This window comes from Cataglyphis hispanica, chromosome 1 (assembly GCF_021464435.1).
Source record: "Cataglyphis hispanica isolate Lineage 1 chromosome 1, ULB_Chis1_1.0, whole genome shotgun sequence".
Taxonomy (NCBI): domain Eukaryota; kingdom Metazoa; phylum Arthropoda; class Insecta; order Hymenoptera; family Formicidae; genus Cataglyphis; species Cataglyphis hispanica.
In genome coordinates, this window is record NC_065954.1 from 19,051,583 (window position 1) to 19,070,296 (window position 18,714).

An 18,714-nucleotide genomic window follows, 5' to 3' on the forward strand; every position below is an offset into this window, starting at 1 on the left:
TTGAGTTTTCTGAAAAGAGACTTCCATAAAATCTCCACTTCTTTTCTCCAATTGTATGCAGAACGAAATTGTTTATAAAGAAAGAAATTCTTTATAAAAATAATTGCAAATATAAGTGACAGATTTGTAAAAATATGATGTTAAAAATATTTTACAGATATTTAAATCTTTTTCTCATTTGTTTTATTATTTTGACAAATGAAAGTAAAAGCTGAAAGAGCTTTATTAATCATGACAGTTGTTAAAGCGCATCCAAACCAAAAAAATATTTGCAAGAATGTTGCATCGGTTGGCCAATCGACTAATACAATCACGTGGAATATTTGTAAGGCATATCAATAATATTAAATAGATCTTATTTTTTATTTGAAGTAAATATTAATTTTTTCCAGAAATTTCCGAGACAATCTCGCGCGACAATCAAAAATTTGCGAAGCTTTCATGCCAATGTTAGTCCAGCGGAAAAAGCAAAGTGCGGTGTGGACAACAGCCAGAGTGTAAAAGCATTTAAACACATATTTTATTAATGTCATTAAAATTTATATTAATTTATATTAAAATTTGTATAAAAATTTCTCTAATAATTATATATCTTTAAAAATTAAACAGAAAAGTATATGGATATCAAACACCCAAATCTTTTTGTCCGTAATATTTCTTTCACATCTAATATGATTATATATTATAAATGTAAATAATTTTATTTATTTTTATATTTTTAGGTACTTATAATATATAAATTTATATATTTATAAATATTTATTATATATTTTAATTTTGGTTAAAGATCTTTCTTAACACAATGAATTATATTTTAATAATGCGACTTGGGCTACTCTGAATTCTTCAAAAAAAAATTAGCATATTTAGATGCTAATTTATCTGTATACTAATTTGCAGAACTATCCTCTGATAGATCATTGCTACGACGTAGTGATAGTAGGAGCAGGAGGCGCAGGATTAAGAGCGGCTTTCGGTCTCGGCAGCAAGGGATATCGCGTAGCGGTGATATCAAAACTATTTCCGACTAGGTCGCATACCGTCGCTGCTCAGGGTGGTATCAATGCCGCCATCAATGCCGAGGAGAAAGAAGACAATTGGCTCTACCACATGTATGATACCGTGAAGGGATCCGACTGGTTGGGTGATCAGGACGCTATACATTTACTCACGAGGGAAGCGCCTCGAGCAGTTTTTGAGCTCGAAAATTACGGTATAAACGCAATAATAAAGAATCGACATAATTATAATTATTCTACGAAGATTTATGAAGAGAAAAAAATAAAGGCAGAATTTAATAATTATAATTTAGAATTAATTTATGTGTGATATTAAATAAAATAATATCAAATAATAAAATTATTAAATTCGTAGGTTGTCCCTTTAGTCGTACAGAAGACGGTAAGATCTATCAACGCGCTTTCGGTGGTCAGTCGTTAAAATTCGGCCAAGGTGGACAAGCTAAGCGTACCTGCGCTGTTGCTGATCGAACCGGCCATGCGGTACTTCACACCCTTTACGGGCAGAGTCTTCGCTACGACGTGCATTATTTCATTGAGTATTTCGCTCTCGATCTGCTCATGCACGGTCGATGCTGCAAGGGAATTCTTGCATGGGAATTGGAAACCGGTCTTTTGCATAGATTCAGAGCTCAACATACGGTAAAGAAAAATGGCAAAGTTTATATATTACAGATTTTCTTTATTTAATATATACTATTATTTGATTTATAAAATATGCTATGAAAAGCTATGACAAAGAAATATATTAAATTATTAAATATTGTAAATATACTTTTTTTGGAGGAGAGGCTATATAATATAAGAATTAATAAAATTTATATTATATCAAATATGTATTATATATATATAAATACAAATATACATTATATTATACTATATATTATGTTTTTACTTATATTTTTATAATTTATATAATATATTTATATTTTATATTATATATATATATATATATATATATATATATATATATATATATATATATATATATATATATATATATATATATTATCGTTTTACAGGTGATCGCAACGGGTGGTGCGGAAAGATGTTACTTCTCCTGCACTGCGGCGCACACCTGTACCGGTGATGGTATGGCGATTGCGTGTCGAGCAGGACTGCCGTTGCAGGACATGGAGTTCATCCAATTTCATCCGACCGGTAATCTCAAATCGTTTGCAAATCCGCCAATGATTTTTTATTGTCTTCTCAACTGATCGACGGACTTTTCTCGCGTTACAGGCATTTATGGCAGCGGTATACTCATCACTGAGGGTAGCAGAGGAGAAGGTGGCAAACTCGTTAACTCCCTAGGAGAATTTTTCATGGAGAGATACGCGCCCGTAGCTAAGGATTTAGCCTCTCGCGACGTCGTCTCGAGAGCTATGACCCTTGAAATACTGGAGGGAAGGTTGGAACAATTTTTTTTAAACAAATTCTGTCATTTTAGAATTAAATCGCACAATAAAAAAATATATAAATACTCTTAAAATAAATAAATTTAATTACATGACTACATTTTTTGTTTTGCTTAAGCGAAGTCCGTAATATTTTTATTGGTGACTAATTGTTAGTTACGCTACAGTTACGCATCATTATATACATGTTGGCAGCATATTTCCAGAAAAAAATATATCGGCGTATATATCTTTACAGAGGCATCGGACCAATGAAAGATCATATTTATTTGCAATTAAATCATCTACCAGCCAAGCTGTTAAGAGAAAAATTGCCTGGAATTTCACACCTCGCCTGGGTGTTCGCTGGAGTGGACGTGAGGAAGGAACCAATCCCCGTAATTCCCACGGTGCATTATAACATGGGTGGCGTACCTACAAATTGGCGAGCACAAGTAAGAAATATAATTAGAGAATACACACACATTTGTTATTTTTATTATTATTATTATATTATCACAGTTAACTGATAAAAAGCTACTACTTATGTCTATTTCTTTTTGTGTTTAATATTTTATATTATTGTACTTGTTATATTGTTTAATTTTTATATTATAAAAGAGTTGAATATTTGATAATCATTTCGTTATTTATTAGATTAAATAAATATATTTCGATAACAGAAGAGATCCGATTATCGGCGTTTATGATGTGGTTACTCGCGCTGTAATTACATTTCGATGTAAATAATACGTTGTCAGGTATTAACACGAGAAAACGAGGAGGACAGACCGATCGATGGCCTCTGGGCAGCTGGCGAGACTGCATGTGCGTCTGTTCATGGCGCTAATCGACTGGGCGCTAACAGTCTTCTGGAACTTGTGGTCTTTGGCAAAGTCATCGCCGATCAAATCGACTGTATCGCCAGACCTGGTGAACGTCATGAAGATCTAGCACCAGTAAGAAATTATGGCGTCTTTTGAGATTCTCCGAAATTCTCAGAAACACTCTTCAATTACATTTATCTCGATCGAAAATCAACTTTTAGTTATTTAATAAAATATGATATATATATCGTCATAGCACACTTTTCAATATTATATTTTATCGTCTTGACAATTCTCTAAAAAATCTTTTTACTATGTTTAAATAATATTTTATGAAACAAAATTCTTAATATTTTATTTGTGATATTTCATTTTATATTATTTTAATAACTAAATTTTTTACATTAAAATATATTAAATGCGCGGAAAAAAATTGCGCGTTAAAGTCGTTGTTTATAAAGATTCACGTTTTATGAAAATTAGCATATAAATGTTTATATCAAAGAACGATTTGAATGCAGCACATCGGTGAACAGTCGATTTGTCGTTTCGATGCGACTCGTTATGCGAAAGGCTGCGTTCCTATAATCGAACTGCGTAACGAGATGCAACGCACGATGCAGAGGTATTGTTCGGTATTTAGGACTTGCGATATTTTGCAACGTGGATGCAGGGAGATAACCCGTCTCTTCACGTGTGATTTACCGGATTTATGTGTAAGCCAATTATATAATGCATTACTTTTAAATTATTGAAAATATTAATTAGTAAATTTAGAAATTTAAAATATAAGTAAATTAAAATTTACATAAACATAAATTTAACAGCAAATAATTTCATTTAAAAAAATACAACAAAACCAAAACATGTTAATACAAAATAATATGTAAAAATGTATATATAACAAGTGCATTCTTTCTTAAATACTTTAAATAAGAAGTCAAATTCACGAATTTGCACATTAATATTAATTATTCAATAATTACTACACTGTAAATCTTCATGCAATATATAATTAACAAACCTGAGGTTGCGATAATTACATTGCTACGTTGCAATTGATGGCGTAACATGTCATTGCATAAAACATAAACGAGAGATATTTTATCTAGAGCCACAAGTACATCTGGATCGCTTTTGAACCTTTTTTTTAGGTGCAAGATCAGTCCCTCATTTGGAACACTGAGCTCGTCGAGGCCTTGGAGCTACAAAACATGATGATCGTTTGCATGCATACTGTCTACGCAGCCGAGAATCGAAAGGAGTCGAGAGGCTCGCACTTCAGGGAAGATTTCAAGGTATAAAGAGAATTAAATTTATAAAATTTAGAATGTTCTAAATTTATAGATAACGATATTTTATGTAGAAAAATTAATTTTTTGCATTACTTTTGAATGCTTATTTTATTTCTAGGAAAGAATTGACGAGTATGACTACGCAAAACCGCTCGAAGGACAAAAAAAACGACCTTATTCGGAACACTGGCGTAAGCATACGCTTACATGGGCTCAGGAGGATGGAGCGGTTAGTTGAGAAACGTTCTTATATAAATCAGATTTAATTTTTCCTTACAAAAAATCAATTAGACATTTGTAATAAATTAAAATTTAATTACTGTAATACATAATATATAACATATATAAACTGAGATATGTAAGACATTAAAATATAATTATTAATTTCTATTAAATTTTCAATTAGTAGTTACTATTTTTTTAATTAACATGACCATAATTTTTATATATAACAGTATTTATTAAAATTTGTAAAATTAATTTATTTTTCAACTTGTAATAGCACGCTTTGTTTGCAGATTTGCATCTCTTATCGGCCTGTTATCGATACGACTCTAGATGAGAACGAGGCTCAACATGTACCACCTGCAGTTCGCGCGTATTGACCTGACAAATGATTAATTGCAAACAGTTGTTAATTGAAATGTTAACGAGAGTTATTAGCGATTATAGAGCGATTATGAATCTAATCGAATGTCTCGTTAACACTAATATCACATTTGAAATCAAGCACGTAAAATCAGGGAATTTACGGATTATAAATTATCACAAAATTCATGAAAAAAATTTCTTGTCTATAAAAATGTATCACTTCTCATAATAATTTATCATAAGCACGTTCTACATTTCTCGGCGCCTCGCATGTGATAGAGGTTAACTGTGACTCATTGACAGAATTAATTAATGTGATTCTTATATCAATTAGATTGCAATGAAGAAAAAACCAATCGAGATTGGCGTTATATTTTTAAGGTAATTTTCAAAAAATATTCTTTTGAATTCTTGTGCATCAAAGATTGATAGAGAATGATACGGAAGTAATGCAAGAATGTTATATACAATGATGATCAACATTTCCTTTTTTTGTTTTTATGTAAAAAAGAGCAAGCAAAGATGATTCAGCGTAATTGAGCAATGTCATTGCATCTTTGAGTATGTTAGTTTCATAAGAGATAATCATTAATTACAACTTTTTGTTCACTGATAACGCAATTACGATATCGTGATGATAAATGTTGAATAAATTATTTACTGAAGACAAGAATTTTTTTTACTGAGAGAGGGTAATAATTCATAATTACTTGATTTCTCTCTGCTAAGTTTATGTAATACTATATATGTACATCTGTTTTTACATAAAAAAAAAAAGAATTCAACGATCTGTCAGTTCGCATTAAGCATTAATCGTTTATCCGTTCAATAAATTTATATAAATATTAATGCATTTTGCACAAAATATTTATAAATATTTAAAAAAATATTGGGATATACAATAGAAAATCAATAAAAAAATATTCTCTCTTCAGAAACTACATACGTATCGTCCGGGTTTTATTTGGAATAAAATTGGCACGCAGACACGTGCGCGTAAACATATATATTAATAAAGATATATATTAATATATATTAATAAAGAAAAAATCTATATATTCATTTTCATTTAACGCGGTAAATAAGAGCAAGTCAATATAAAGAATAATGTTTGGAGCCATGGAGAAATCGTGATAACAAAATTATTCCCACGCATATAGTTTTGTCTGGTTTTATGTTCGCAGTTATCGCTTCTCTCACTCATTCACTCATACTCTCTTTCGTTTTAATTGCGTCACGATATGCTCTTCGAATTATTCAGAATAATTAAGAATGGTATTCGCTAGCTCGCGATTAATCTCCACAGTAAATTTTATTCGCGCTTGGCATTTTTTTTTCTCTTTTCTCATAAAAATTCAAAAAAGCAATATATTTTGCGGAAGAGTCTGTAGTAAGAGAACACAAAAATCTATTAATAAATTGGAAACTCTATTATTAATTCTACATATTTTATATCAATATCTATTTTTTTTCTATTTTCTCCTATCTCTTTTCCTTCAATGCCACAAATAATCATTTCTATTATGTCAAATTCTCTTAAATGCAAACGCCCTATTCTCAAACAGCTGATATTCTCTAAAATTAATTATTCTTCAAAGTTGATTATTCCTTTATTCTCCCATTACTTAATATTTGTCACGCATGCGTAGAGCAAAAGCGATTAGTAAATATTGTAAATATAAGCGTAAAGACATTTCTATTCCGCGCACGTGCAGATTAGAAAATTAAGAATAAAATGTTTACTCGATCCTTCTCGATAATTTGAGATTAATAGTGCATATACTCGATCGCGTGCATTCTCATTTGAAATGCAGCCAGAACAGGCACCTTTCGTTTTCTGTTTTTTTTTTTGTTTTGAACGCGTCTCGTTGGCAGCCCTGCGCGCGCGCGATTTCCGGCGTCAGTCGGTGCCGAGCCGCCGAGCCGTGCGGATCGAAGTGTGTTAGTAGAGGATACTGTCGTTCGTCGCCGCTACTCTACAGGGGGTTAGTGCGTTCGCGCGGGTTTGTCAGTGGGGGCGTATCTTGACGGGAATCGCGACACAGGTGACAGGAGTGACACAGGATGAGCGGATTGTTGAAGCTGTCGGCGTCGTTGCTGTCGAGGAATCTGCCAGGAACGGCGACGTTGGTGAGAGAACTGCATTACAATAGAAGCAGATAATGTAGAGAATTAGAACCGAAGCTATCGTAGAGCTCTTTTCGTCTCCGAATTGTCTCGCGGGAAAGCGTGACGTTTGCGAGCCGGATGAAGGACGGATCCTATTTTTCCGCGAGGGACGAAACTCTACGAAGTTGGATCGGTTTCAGTACACCTGGCCTAGAATCTCGCGTTACCTAGCCTGCCGGCCTAGAACTTTGGCGTTACCTCGCGCCATCTTACTCTAAATTTTCGTTTCCTATTATTCGCGACACCGCGCATCAGGATCGCAGGTTAAGTTCACTATCTACAGGTTCGCGAATTTTCCACTTCGTTATGTAATTTTTTTTTATCCACCGTCCGCGGTGGTGGCGACGGTGGATGCACGGATGCACCTCGGATCAATTACGTAAGATGCGCGCGAATAAATACGCGCACCCGGAAACGCGCCGTCTTGCCGCGTGTTCCGCACTAAACACGCGGCATCCCTCCAATTCTTCCTCTTTCGCGAGAGAGAAAGAGAGAGATTTACGATTCTGTTTTTTTGTGTATCCTGAAAGGCTCATAGCAGGATAAAATAAATTCATCTATTTCCATATGCTTTGGCTTACAATATGTTACGTCAACGAGGGCTGCTCACGTCTAACGGTGCTTGTGATTCGATATATATATATATATATATATATATATATATATATATATATATATATATATATACATATATATAGTGTATCTAAGTCTAGGCACTCTCATATCAGTGTTTTCGTCAATATTCGATATATCAATTACATTTTATTTTTATACACAATTACGCATCTGTTTAAGTTGAAAGGAATAGAGTGACAAGGTTTAATAACAATTATATATAATTTTAGTAAAAAATGTTATTTTTATTATGTTATTTAGTTGTATATTTATGTTATTTTGATATTAATTATTTTTGTTCATTCTTGTTTTATTTTATTGATCAAGAATTATAAATAAAAAAATAAATATTTTTTTTTGTAGATAAAAAACTAATATGTGAAACTGATATGATAAAGATGTTGAGTGTATATATTATACAAATATATGCAGAGGTATAAGTGTGAAGGTATATTTCGCGAAATCTCGTTGGTGTCGCACTTGAATTGATAACGAGCTTCGAATTTTTATATTTCCATTGTTAGATTGTAATATTATTTGCCCGGCAAAAAAATATGTATCAAAATAAGTGTACAAAATTTATTATTATACGACGTTAGGTCTATCGAACATCTTACGCGATTTTATCGGAATAACATTGTTGTTTATCAAGATTGTGTTTGATATCAGATCAAAAATGGTGAGAGCTTTATTAAAGAGATAAAATTTAGGTGTGCACATATGTAAAGAAACTGCTGTCTTACACTGTTTACACCGCGACCTATTATGCCTTCGTGATATCGTAGGTTTAAACGGTTGTTTGCACCATAAGACATATGGATATATATATATATATATATATATATATATATATATATATATATATATATATTGAATTTTTTGAGAAATATTCAAACAATGAAATTATTTTAAATTTGCAATGAAATTAAAATTGTGTTTAAATAAATAAATTTTTAATATATATAATTCTTTACATTCTCAGAATTTATCAAAATAAAATGTTTTAAACTGAAAATCATATTTTTAATAAAATGGTTTTAAATATTTTTTTTCCTAAAAAAAACTGAAAAATATTTGCATTATTTGCTATACAATTTTAAGATCGAATAGAAACATTCGTTTTATCTTTGAATACTCCTTTTTGCAAATTGACCGTTGTGATAAATGTCAAGGAAATCTAATGCGTTTTCTTAAATATGTTGGACGATAAAATAATCTAATGTTGATTGTACTATTTCTATTCTGTGGACGATAATATGTTCAACGTATTACTATTTCGAGTCTATGTAAATTTTTTTGAATATTTAGAACATGCTACTATATAAAGCACTGAAGATTTTCATTTTGCAATTTGTTTTTTTTTTCTCGGCTGAATCAATTCTCAGCTAATAAGTCAGCAGGCATTAGTTTAATATTATTAAGAATAATTAATTGCTCGTTAAATTATTACAATAAGAATATATATTATTAACTTTCTGTGGAAAGCTTAGATGTTACGCGAGTTTTAAAATTACTGTTCTTTTATCTAATGATATTCTTTTTATTTATATTAAGCGAGTTTTTTATATCAAGATGCTTTGTTTATTACATCCTAAAAAAAAATTTCTTTCGAAGTTTTTGCGCGACATTTTTTTTTTGCAATATTTTCATGACACTTAAATAATATTTGTAAACTAATGGCACATAAAATTTTATCTTGCAAGTAACGAATTTCATATTCGCGTTCATGTGGCGCAAATTGAACGAACATAACAACGTATGCGCACACGCGATCGCAACTGTGCGTTCGTGACTCATTAACTTAAGTAACGTGTCTTACATAATTCCTAAAGGAAATAATTATATTTTCTTCAGCAATCACATGTGTTAAATTCGTAAAGCAGGGAACTATAAAGAGTGTAAATTTCTGTATCATTTTCTCTTCTATTAAATATATTAGAACCTTAGATCTTTTAATTATTTGCTTTTCTTTATCAACAAAATTTTTAAATTTTTTTATTATGCCCATATATAACTAAAAAAAATTATATATTATATAATTTTATGATAAAGTTGAAACTATACCACCATAGTTGGTTAATTTAATATAAAATATGTAAGAAATAATATTAAAAAATATTTTATTATTACTATGTTACAATGTCATTGTTATTCATATATAATTTTTTCGTTCTCACTATCTGTACTTCCGGTTCGCAGAACAAGCTGGGACTGCCGCTACTCAGCAACCGGAAGCTGCATCACACGCCGGACGGACGAGCGGCCAAGATCTCTGACGCGATCTCCAAACAATACCCGTTGGTGGATCACACGTATGATGCGGTCGTGGTAGGAGCTGGCGGCGCCGGTCTTCGCGCGGCCTACGGTCTGGTGGCTGAGGGCTTCAAGACCGCGGTAGTCACCAAGTTATTTCCCACAAGGTCACATACGGTAGCCGCCCAGGGCGGCATCAACGCCGCTCTGGGCAACATGGAGGATGACAACTGGCAATGGCACATGTACGACACTGTCAAGGGCTCGGACTGGTTGGGCGATCAAGATGCCATTCATTATATGACCCGTGAGGCCCCCAAAGCCGTCATCGAGCTGGAGAACTGCGGCATGCCTTTCAGTCGAACCAATGATGGTGAGTGAAGATGATAATGTATGTATGGTGTGTGTTGAAAGACAATGAAAAGAAAAAAAGAATAATTTAAAGAAAATCAAAAAGATTCTATAACATGTAATTATAACAGAATTAATAGGGCTCAAACGTTCCGGCCAGACTTTGAAATTTTATAGGAAATTTAATTCTCAGGACAAAAAGTTTCCGATAAATATGAGTTGAATGCTTTCTTAAAAAATTAAAGCTCAAAATCATGGTTGTTTTATACATTTTTACAAATATCATGGAAAGTGTGCATTTTTTAATAAAAAGTATTGAAACAAAAGTTGTAGGAGAATTAAATTATTTTTCAATTGAGATCAAAATGATTGTAGTATAAGCTTTGAGATAATGTTGCAAGAAAATATAGAGAGTGAAAGAAATCTAATATAAAAGCTATTTAATGCGGTCTCTTAAACTTTATTCGAGTTTTAGAATAGTACTATCAAATTGTAGGACATGTGATCAAAATAAACTAAATGTACATGTTTCTTGATATTCTTGTTTTCTATCGCGATTTGCTTTAATCTAAGAACTCAGATCTGAGACATCCTCGCTTGTCATAGTCGCGCCTGTCCCTGAGGTTGCGGAATCGGATTCCATCTCGGAATCGTCTGTATTGCTTCTGGAACGTTTTCTCTCTTTTCTTTTCTGGAATTATATCAAAATATTATAAGACTAATCAAAATCTCCCTAATTTTGTATATCTTCCGTATCATATATAAATATTGAATATTTTTGCTTTATATAATTTTTTAACATATTATTCATTGAATGTAATAACGTGATAATGACGTGATGTAATTTTGTTACGTGACAAAGATGGTAATTAAATAAATAAATAAACCTCTCGTTCTTTTTTTCTCTGATCATTGTCTGACTTTTTCGAGATATCGCCGCCATTGGTCTTAGTTTGCTGTTCATTCTTATTATTTTGCTGCGATTGTTGCTGCGCTAGCTTAGCCGCCTCTACGTAAGGCATTTTTTCTGTGGATGACATTTGTCGCCATTTCTGTCCTCCGAGTCGAAACAGGTCTTTGCTCCTTATCTTATTATAATTCTGTAATTTGACAATAATTCCTTATTTATAATATTCACGTATATTATTTTGTAATTTTTGCGATTATCGTTACCTGCCTAAAATCTTGCATAAAATTAAGAAAGGCGTTCGCACTTTTCCCTTGCTTTCTCCGTGAAGGCTTGCTACGCGATCTTGATCGCGAGCGAGATGACCTTCTGTCGTATTGCCTGGAAGTGGAATACAAATCTTCTTTGTTTAACTATAACTATATAATCATATGATAAAAGGAAAATAATAGTAATTAGATTATGTAGGAAAAATAATATAGAAAATAAATTAATGTTTGAGAAAACCTGGATTTTTTAAAAATTTGATATTGGATATTTTCTTAATATAGTATAATATTCTCAAAATAATGTAAATTTAATATCATTTAAAAATAAATGTAATTTTTAAAACGACTTTTAGATATGTTTATCTGTCGCATAATCTAATTTAATTACACAAATTTAATTACACAGTTGTTTATGTAACTCACTCATTTCGCATGGATTTACGGTTGGAGGGAGATTTTGGTATCAGCTGATACTGATTACAAGAACCTTTTTCTTGTGGTTCTATTTCATCGTTTCTTATGTCTTCTATTTTATTATTTTCTTCTCTTCTGTTGTCATTTTCCATAATTTAAATGATTTCGAAAGGTGTACTTACCGATATTTACTTATGCACTTATGCATTCTTACTTATTGGTAAGAATTGTAACAAGCAAGAATTTGTCCTTGCAAACGAGAAAATAAAAGGCGAATTTTATGAAAATAACAAATTTCATCATTTGGTTGCCATGCAGTTGAAGATTGCTACTTATCACCATACACTCTTATGCATAGAACTTTATCTTTAGCTAAAATTTTTTACTCTTTTTAATGTATTTAAAATAATTTATATTTTTTTATTTTACATTTTTTTAAATATTTACAGAAAAATGGGGAGGAAACTTCAGTATTTTATCTATTATTAATATTAATAAAAAAAAAAATAATTTTAACTTTGAATCTTGTTAGGCAAGATTTATCAACGTGCATTTGGCGGTCAATCACTCAAGTTCGGCAAGGGCGGTCAGGCTCATCGATGTTGTTGCGTGGCCGACAGAACCGGTCATTCCCTGCTGCACACGCTCTACGGCCAATCACTGAGCTACGACTGTAACTACTTCGTCGAATACTTTGCGCTCGACCTGCTGATGGAGGACGGCGAGTGTCGCGGTGTTATCGCGCTCTGTCTCGAGGACGGAACGTTGCATCGCTTTCACGCCAAGAACACGGTGCTCGCCACTGGCGGCTATGGACGCGCCTACTTCTCCTGTACGTCCGCGCATACCTGCACCGGCGACGGCACCGCCATGGTCTCCAGGGCCAATTTACCCAACCAGGATCTTGAATTTGTACAATTTCATCCCACAGGTACATTAGTCATTGCATCAGGCTCATATTATTTTCTCTCACTTTTCTGAAATATTTTTAAATAATGAGGTTTTGAGATAACTTGGCAATTTTTAAAAATGTATATATTTTTAATAAAATAAATTTCACATTTTTAAAATGTTCAATATTCAAGAGCGATTATTTCAGAACATTTTGCATACGATAAGATTGCAATAAAATTAATAATATTTCTTTAATTTCCAAATACGAATTAACAAAAGTTATATTCATCCTCAGGTATCTATGGCGCCGGATGTCTGATCACAGAAGGTAGCCGCGGCGAAGGCGGTTATCTGATAAACAGTGAAGGCGAAAGATTCATGGAACGTTATGCACCGGTAGCAAAAGATCTGGCATCGCGAGACGTAGTGTCTAGATCTATGACAATGGAGATTAGAGAGGGCAGGTAAGTCATCATCCATCGGTGAACTTACGTCGCATCTTTGAAAATATTCGTGGTAAATATAGTTTCTTTTTCTTCACTTAGAGGCGTCGGACCGGAGAAAGATCACATTTACTTACAGTTACACCACCTGCCGGCTGAACAGCTGGCCGCGCGGTTGCCGGGAATTTCGGAGACAGCAATGATATTCGCTGGTGTCGATGTGACTCGGGAACCTATCCCCGTCATACCTACCGTCCATTACAATATGGGTAAGTTTAATTAATTTTTTTTTACGTAAATTTTAATTAATAAATAATTAAGTAATTATAATTATATTTTGTCTTAGTATTTAAAAAAAAAGAGTTGAGAAAAATGTTACATGTATATATATATATATATATATATATTTTCGACAATTAGCAAATTAATGAAAAACAATAATAAATTTAATTCTGCTTTTAAACGTAAAATTTGATTAAAGCATGCGATAAATTTTCCTCTGCATTAATATATGATGACTCCAATCTTTGAGAAATCATCAGACTCGAGAATCTTGACATTGTTTGCGATGACGCCAACATTGGAAATATCACGGTTGAGTTTCTTCTTAGGAAGAAAATATTCTCAACTGCAACTATCAAAACATAAGAATTTAATTCTTTTACAAGATTGATGCAAATTACGTTATTTAGGGCAATTATTACAACTTTTATAAAATATGTTAAGATTAGTTCGTAATGTAATACTCAAAATTATAGGTGGTGTACCAACAAATTACAAGGGTCAGGTGTTAACCAGGGAAAACAATGAAGATAAAGTAGTACCCGGGTTGTACGCATGCGGTGAGGCAGGTTGTGCATCTGTTCACGGCGCTAATCGACTAGGCGCCAATTCTCTGTTGGATTTAGTCGTATTTGGACGTGCTTGCGCTAAAACTATTGCCCAAGAAAATAAACCTGGCGAGACAATTGGATCTCTCAAACCTGTGAGTTGTATTATTATTTTTTTTTAATAAGTTATAAGCGTTTTATATAAGTTAATTTTTAATTGTAAGACGAATAGTGGATAACGCAAATTATATCTTATATTTATTTTAGAATGCGGGTGAAGAGACGGTAGCTAACTTAGATTGGGTCAGAAACGCCAATGGTTCCATATCTACTGCGGAATTGCGGCTGACTATGCAGAAAACTATGCAGACGCACGCGGCGGTATTTAGAGAAGCCCAGACTTTGCAGGAAGGTAAGAAAAACATCAATGTTACACGCGCTTATGTTGCACATACAACTGTACGCTTAATTTATGAACGTTGCATAATATTGTTACGGAATTTTTTCAGGTTATCGAAAGATGATGGATCTCTACAAGAAACTCGATGAACTGAAGGTCGCAGACAAGTCTCTAATATGGAACTCTGATCTGATAGAGACGTTAGAACTGCAAAATCTCATGGTCAACGCGATGCAGACCATTGCAGGGGCGGAGAACAGAAAGGAGAGTCGCGGCGCACATGCTCGCGAAGATTACAAGGACAGAATTGACGAGTACGATTACAGTAAACCGATTGAGAACCAGCAGCCAAAGCCGTTTGATCAGCATTGGAGAAAGCATACGCTATCAAAGATCAATCTGAAAACGGGAGAGGTATTTTTTACATTTATTCGTAGATTGAACATGTAGCTATTGAAATTTAGAAATTATTTTATCTGTAAATAATCATTACCTGGCAATTTAATTTATACTTATACATAATGTTTATGTACATGACTAATCAAACTTTAATATTATTCTACATCAAAATATTTTTAATTTTATAACTTATTTTGTATTTTATTCGCATTTAAGGTTTCTCTCGACTACAGACCGGTGATCGATGTTACGCTCGACCAACAGGAATGCGCAACAGTTCCACCAGCGATTCGTTCCTATTAAATCAATTCTATAATAGAATATTAGAATCCATCGCCTTAGAATGAACTTTTTTTGATCGCCATTGAATTTTGGTCTGCGCACGATTCTCGATGTTTTAAATAATCGCAAATTAAAATCGAAATAGTGCAATAAAGCATTGTCGTCGCGGCGATCTTTGCTCTACTACTACTACTATTACTACTACTGTGCGCAGCAAAGGTATTAATTTATTTCACACACGTACACATATGCACACAAACTTCATAGTTCGCCAAAGTTGATTCTTGTCATCGCTTGCGCCGCAAGTCGCAAGCAGATTTAGTGGTCCTTGTAGGATGCTGAGATTATTGCCTTCTCGTTTTGTATAGAAGAGTTCGATTTCGCTCAGCGGAATCGATAGCTTCAGTTCAACATAAAATAAACGAAACCAGAACAGAATCGTGATAAGGAGTCCGGTTATAAAATACGGACATTTTGGAGAAATGCGTTTTCTTTCCTCCTGTAATATAATACAATTCGGTTATGTATCGCGATCTTTGTGCGTTCAAGCCACAGTACTCTCGCGTGCAACACTTATGAACAACTTTGTATAATGTCGAAGAAAATCAAATGTCATGTTTGAATTATACAAATTGTTATATAATAAAACTCTTGCAAGTTTTGATAAAGACTTATCAAGGTCTTTCAAATATTCTAGTGGGAATTTCTTGAATTAATTATTCATCTTCTGTGCAAATGTTTATTGTATGATCATAAATAATTTTTGCAATTTTCATTTATTAATGGAGCGGTGATGTTCTATAAACAATTGCACGCGATAGTATTTTAATACTATTATTATATTGTTTTCGATGTTTTATGTTTATTGTAGCTGTTTATATATACATCCTTTTGGCATTACAGAGATTTATACAGAATTATTTAAAAGATTTATTTTTAAATGCTACTTTTCATGATCTGTACTTTTTTTTGCAAATTAATGAAAATTATAATATTGTCGCAATGTCTGTTATACTTTTTTGTTTGAAAATCGTTTGAATCATTAGAACATTTATATACGTTACCTACGTGCGAAAGTGATTACGAGCATGATTTTTGAAATAATATGTTACTTTTGTTGCGGCTGAATACTTACTTTATAAGATGACGACATAGAAGCTATATTAATTGTTCTTTTTTTTTGTGAAATGTTATAAAAATAGAAAAATTTACATTTATTATTTATTTTTTTTTATGAAAAAACATTGCATTTTATCAAAATAATTAATGCTTTAGGTCAAAATTATTATATCTCAATTTTAGATAAAAGTAAATGATAAGAAATAATGAATATTAAAATATAATCATGTAATATTTTAATTTTATTGATTAAAACTGTTTCTATGTCGTTTTCTAACAATGTACTGATAATACTTCGTAGAATATGTGTCTGAGTTTAAGTAAATATATTAAATAATATATTAAAATACGCGACACACACAAATATAGAAAATACTACTTTTAATGTGTATAATTATCTGTAAAAAGATAGTGTGAACATATTGCTTGGCATGATGGAAATGTACATAAATTACGAAAGATATCAATAAATTGTTGATAGAATTTTATATGAATTCACTATATAATGTAGTGGATTATTTAAATATGCATTATAAATGACGCTTACAATTATAAGATAACTGTAACAGCTGGACTGTGAAGTAATAATCTTAGAAATTGATATTTTAAATAAGATTATTTTGCCGCAACATATAACATATATTAAAGTTTTTATTTATTGCAGAAAATAATACAAATAAAAGATAAACGGAAGAAGATATCGAAATATCGATTTACTTCTAAATCTATACTTATAGAGGATAACTAGAGCGGACAATAAGGCAGATAAAGTGATAAGGTTCGCATTAACAAGCCACAAGATTTTTTTAAGTATTTATTAAACCCATACTTTTGCAGTATTCGTCATAAATAAGAAGTTCACAGATTAAATAAAAACTACTACCGAGGACACTTTCTAAAGCATTAAACTAAAGCTCATTGCGAGCTAATACCCTAGAAAAGTTTTACACAATACAGTTTAATTTAATAAATGAGGATGCATTTTGATGAGCATGTACTTACATTCGCAATATATATAAAGATGTAATATATATTGACTACCGAGAAAAATCGGTAAACGTTCTTTTGTTCCTAATCTCGCTATAAAAACGGCGCTTTCGGCACGGAATTCTTATAAAACAATGATTAAAAATCCGAAAAAGTTATTGGCACGACGTAAATGCTTTCCAAAACATGGCACGACACAAATAATCTTGCAAGTGCCAATTAATGACATTATAGATTAAGAGCATTGTAGTGATAATTTAAGTAGATACATTAAAATATTTGCAATATAATGCGCATATATAAACATTATATATATATATATATATATATATATATATATATATATATATATATATGCATTGAATTAATCGTATTATCTTTTCCAAATATTATTAAAAAACGTAGATATAATTTGTTTTAAAAATTTTTGTTTTTCGAGATTTTCTTTTCAAGAATCTGTGAAATTTGTGGCATTCGCAATCTATTTTGTATCGAGTCTACAATTGTTGAAATGCGTGAGACAATCACGCGCACTTGAGGCAGAGCATCTCTACCAACGACTTGGCAAAGAAGCTCTCGCCGCGGGAAAGCGGACGATTTAAAGCGAGCAAGACGTATCTTTATCGAAAAATGCATTATAAATCAGCTCTTTTGAAATTTTCATAGACCCAAGGAGAGATTCGTGTAAGAGTTTCCGTTACAATATGCAAACGGATAATACAGTTGTAAATTCGTGCACCTTTTCGTTTTACCTTCGTACCGCCGTACCAATGTGCAAAAACGCTTCAAATGACGAACAAATTCTCTAATTCTAATCTGTGGAAATAATATTTCTCAAATTCTCGTAACACATCGATTCTGCCTATCGATCCTTAGGACTATGATGGTTAAATCGTGTCACATTAACACTAAATCCTCGCTAGAGAGACATGAGAAACTAATATTTATAATCGTATACATTCGCAAAGCTCGATTCGCCGATGATAATTGTGACAATTTATATAAGCGAGAGATACCGAATAATTATTTACTTACAATATCGATACGTCGTGCTCTCGCGCGCGAAAAGTCAACAGGTCCTTTTCGCCGACGGTTCGCTCGATCGATGAATTGTCACCTAATAATTATCCTAAAATTTACATAATGCAAATTCGCGCTCTTCTGCGCGACCGAGAGAGGCCAAGATGTAACTTTTGTTACGTAAAAAAAGGAAAGTGAAAAACAGGTTTATCGGACTGTTGTAAAAACGACCG

General features: G+C 32.4%; 3 protein-coding genes across 4 annotated transcripts; 2 read left to right on the forward strand and 1 right to left on the reverse strand.

Moving 5' to 3' along the window:
• The first annotated feature begins 104 nt into the window (after positions 1-104).
• Positions 105-5,961, forward strand: LOC126852221 (succinate dehydrogenase [ubiquinone] flavoprotein subunit, mitochondrial-like). Of its 2 annotated transcripts, XM_050596771.1 has the most exons (12): positions 105-325; positions 393-497; positions 901-1,213; positions 1,375-1,661; positions 2,042-2,180; positions 2,262-2,430; positions 2,676-2,871; positions 3,178-3,375; positions 3,765-3,959; positions 4,398-4,541; positions 4,657-4,767; positions 5,057-5,959. In XM_050596771.1, the coding sequence occupies exons 1-12, from the start codon at positions 278-280 to the stop codon at positions 5,141-5,143; spliced, it is 1,992 nt and encodes a 663-aa protein (XP_050452728.1). In that variant the 5' UTR covers positions 105-277; the 3' UTR covers positions 5,144-5,959. The 2 variants fall into 2 exon arrangements, with proteins under 2 accessions (XP_050452728.1, XP_050452739.1); XM_050596782.1 differs by lacking the exon at positions 3,765-3,959 and having other exon boundaries at positions 5,057-5,961.
• A 1,059-nt stretch (positions 5,962-7,020) lies between these two features.
• On the forward strand, positions 7,021-16,968 carry LOC126852211 (succinate dehydrogenase [ubiquinone] flavoprotein subunit, mitochondrial). The gene is made up of 9 exons (XM_050596760.1): positions 7,021-7,259; positions 10,113-10,539; positions 12,640-13,038; positions 13,297-13,465; positions 13,547-13,713; positions 14,203-14,429; positions 14,542-14,686; positions 14,784-15,088; positions 15,290-16,968. The coding sequence occupies exons 1-9, from the start codon at positions 7,194-7,196 to the stop codon at positions 15,374-15,376; spliced, it is 1,992 nt and encodes a 663-aa protein (XP_050452717.1). The 5' UTR covers positions 7,021-7,193; the 3' UTR covers positions 15,377-16,968.
• Positions 10,814-12,537, reverse strand: LOC126852464 (uncharacterized). The gene is made up of 4 exons (XM_050597307.1): positions 12,117-12,537; positions 11,691-11,805; positions 11,405-11,617; positions 10,814-11,208 (listed from the first exon to the last, which is right to left on the reverse strand). Exons 1-4 carry the CDS (start codon positions 12,257-12,259, stop codon positions 11,086-11,088), a joined length of 594 nt encoding a protein of 197 aa, XP_050453264.1. The 5' UTR covers positions 12,260-12,537; the 3' UTR covers positions 10,814-11,085.
• Positions 16,969-18,714: the final 1,746 nt, after the last annotated feature.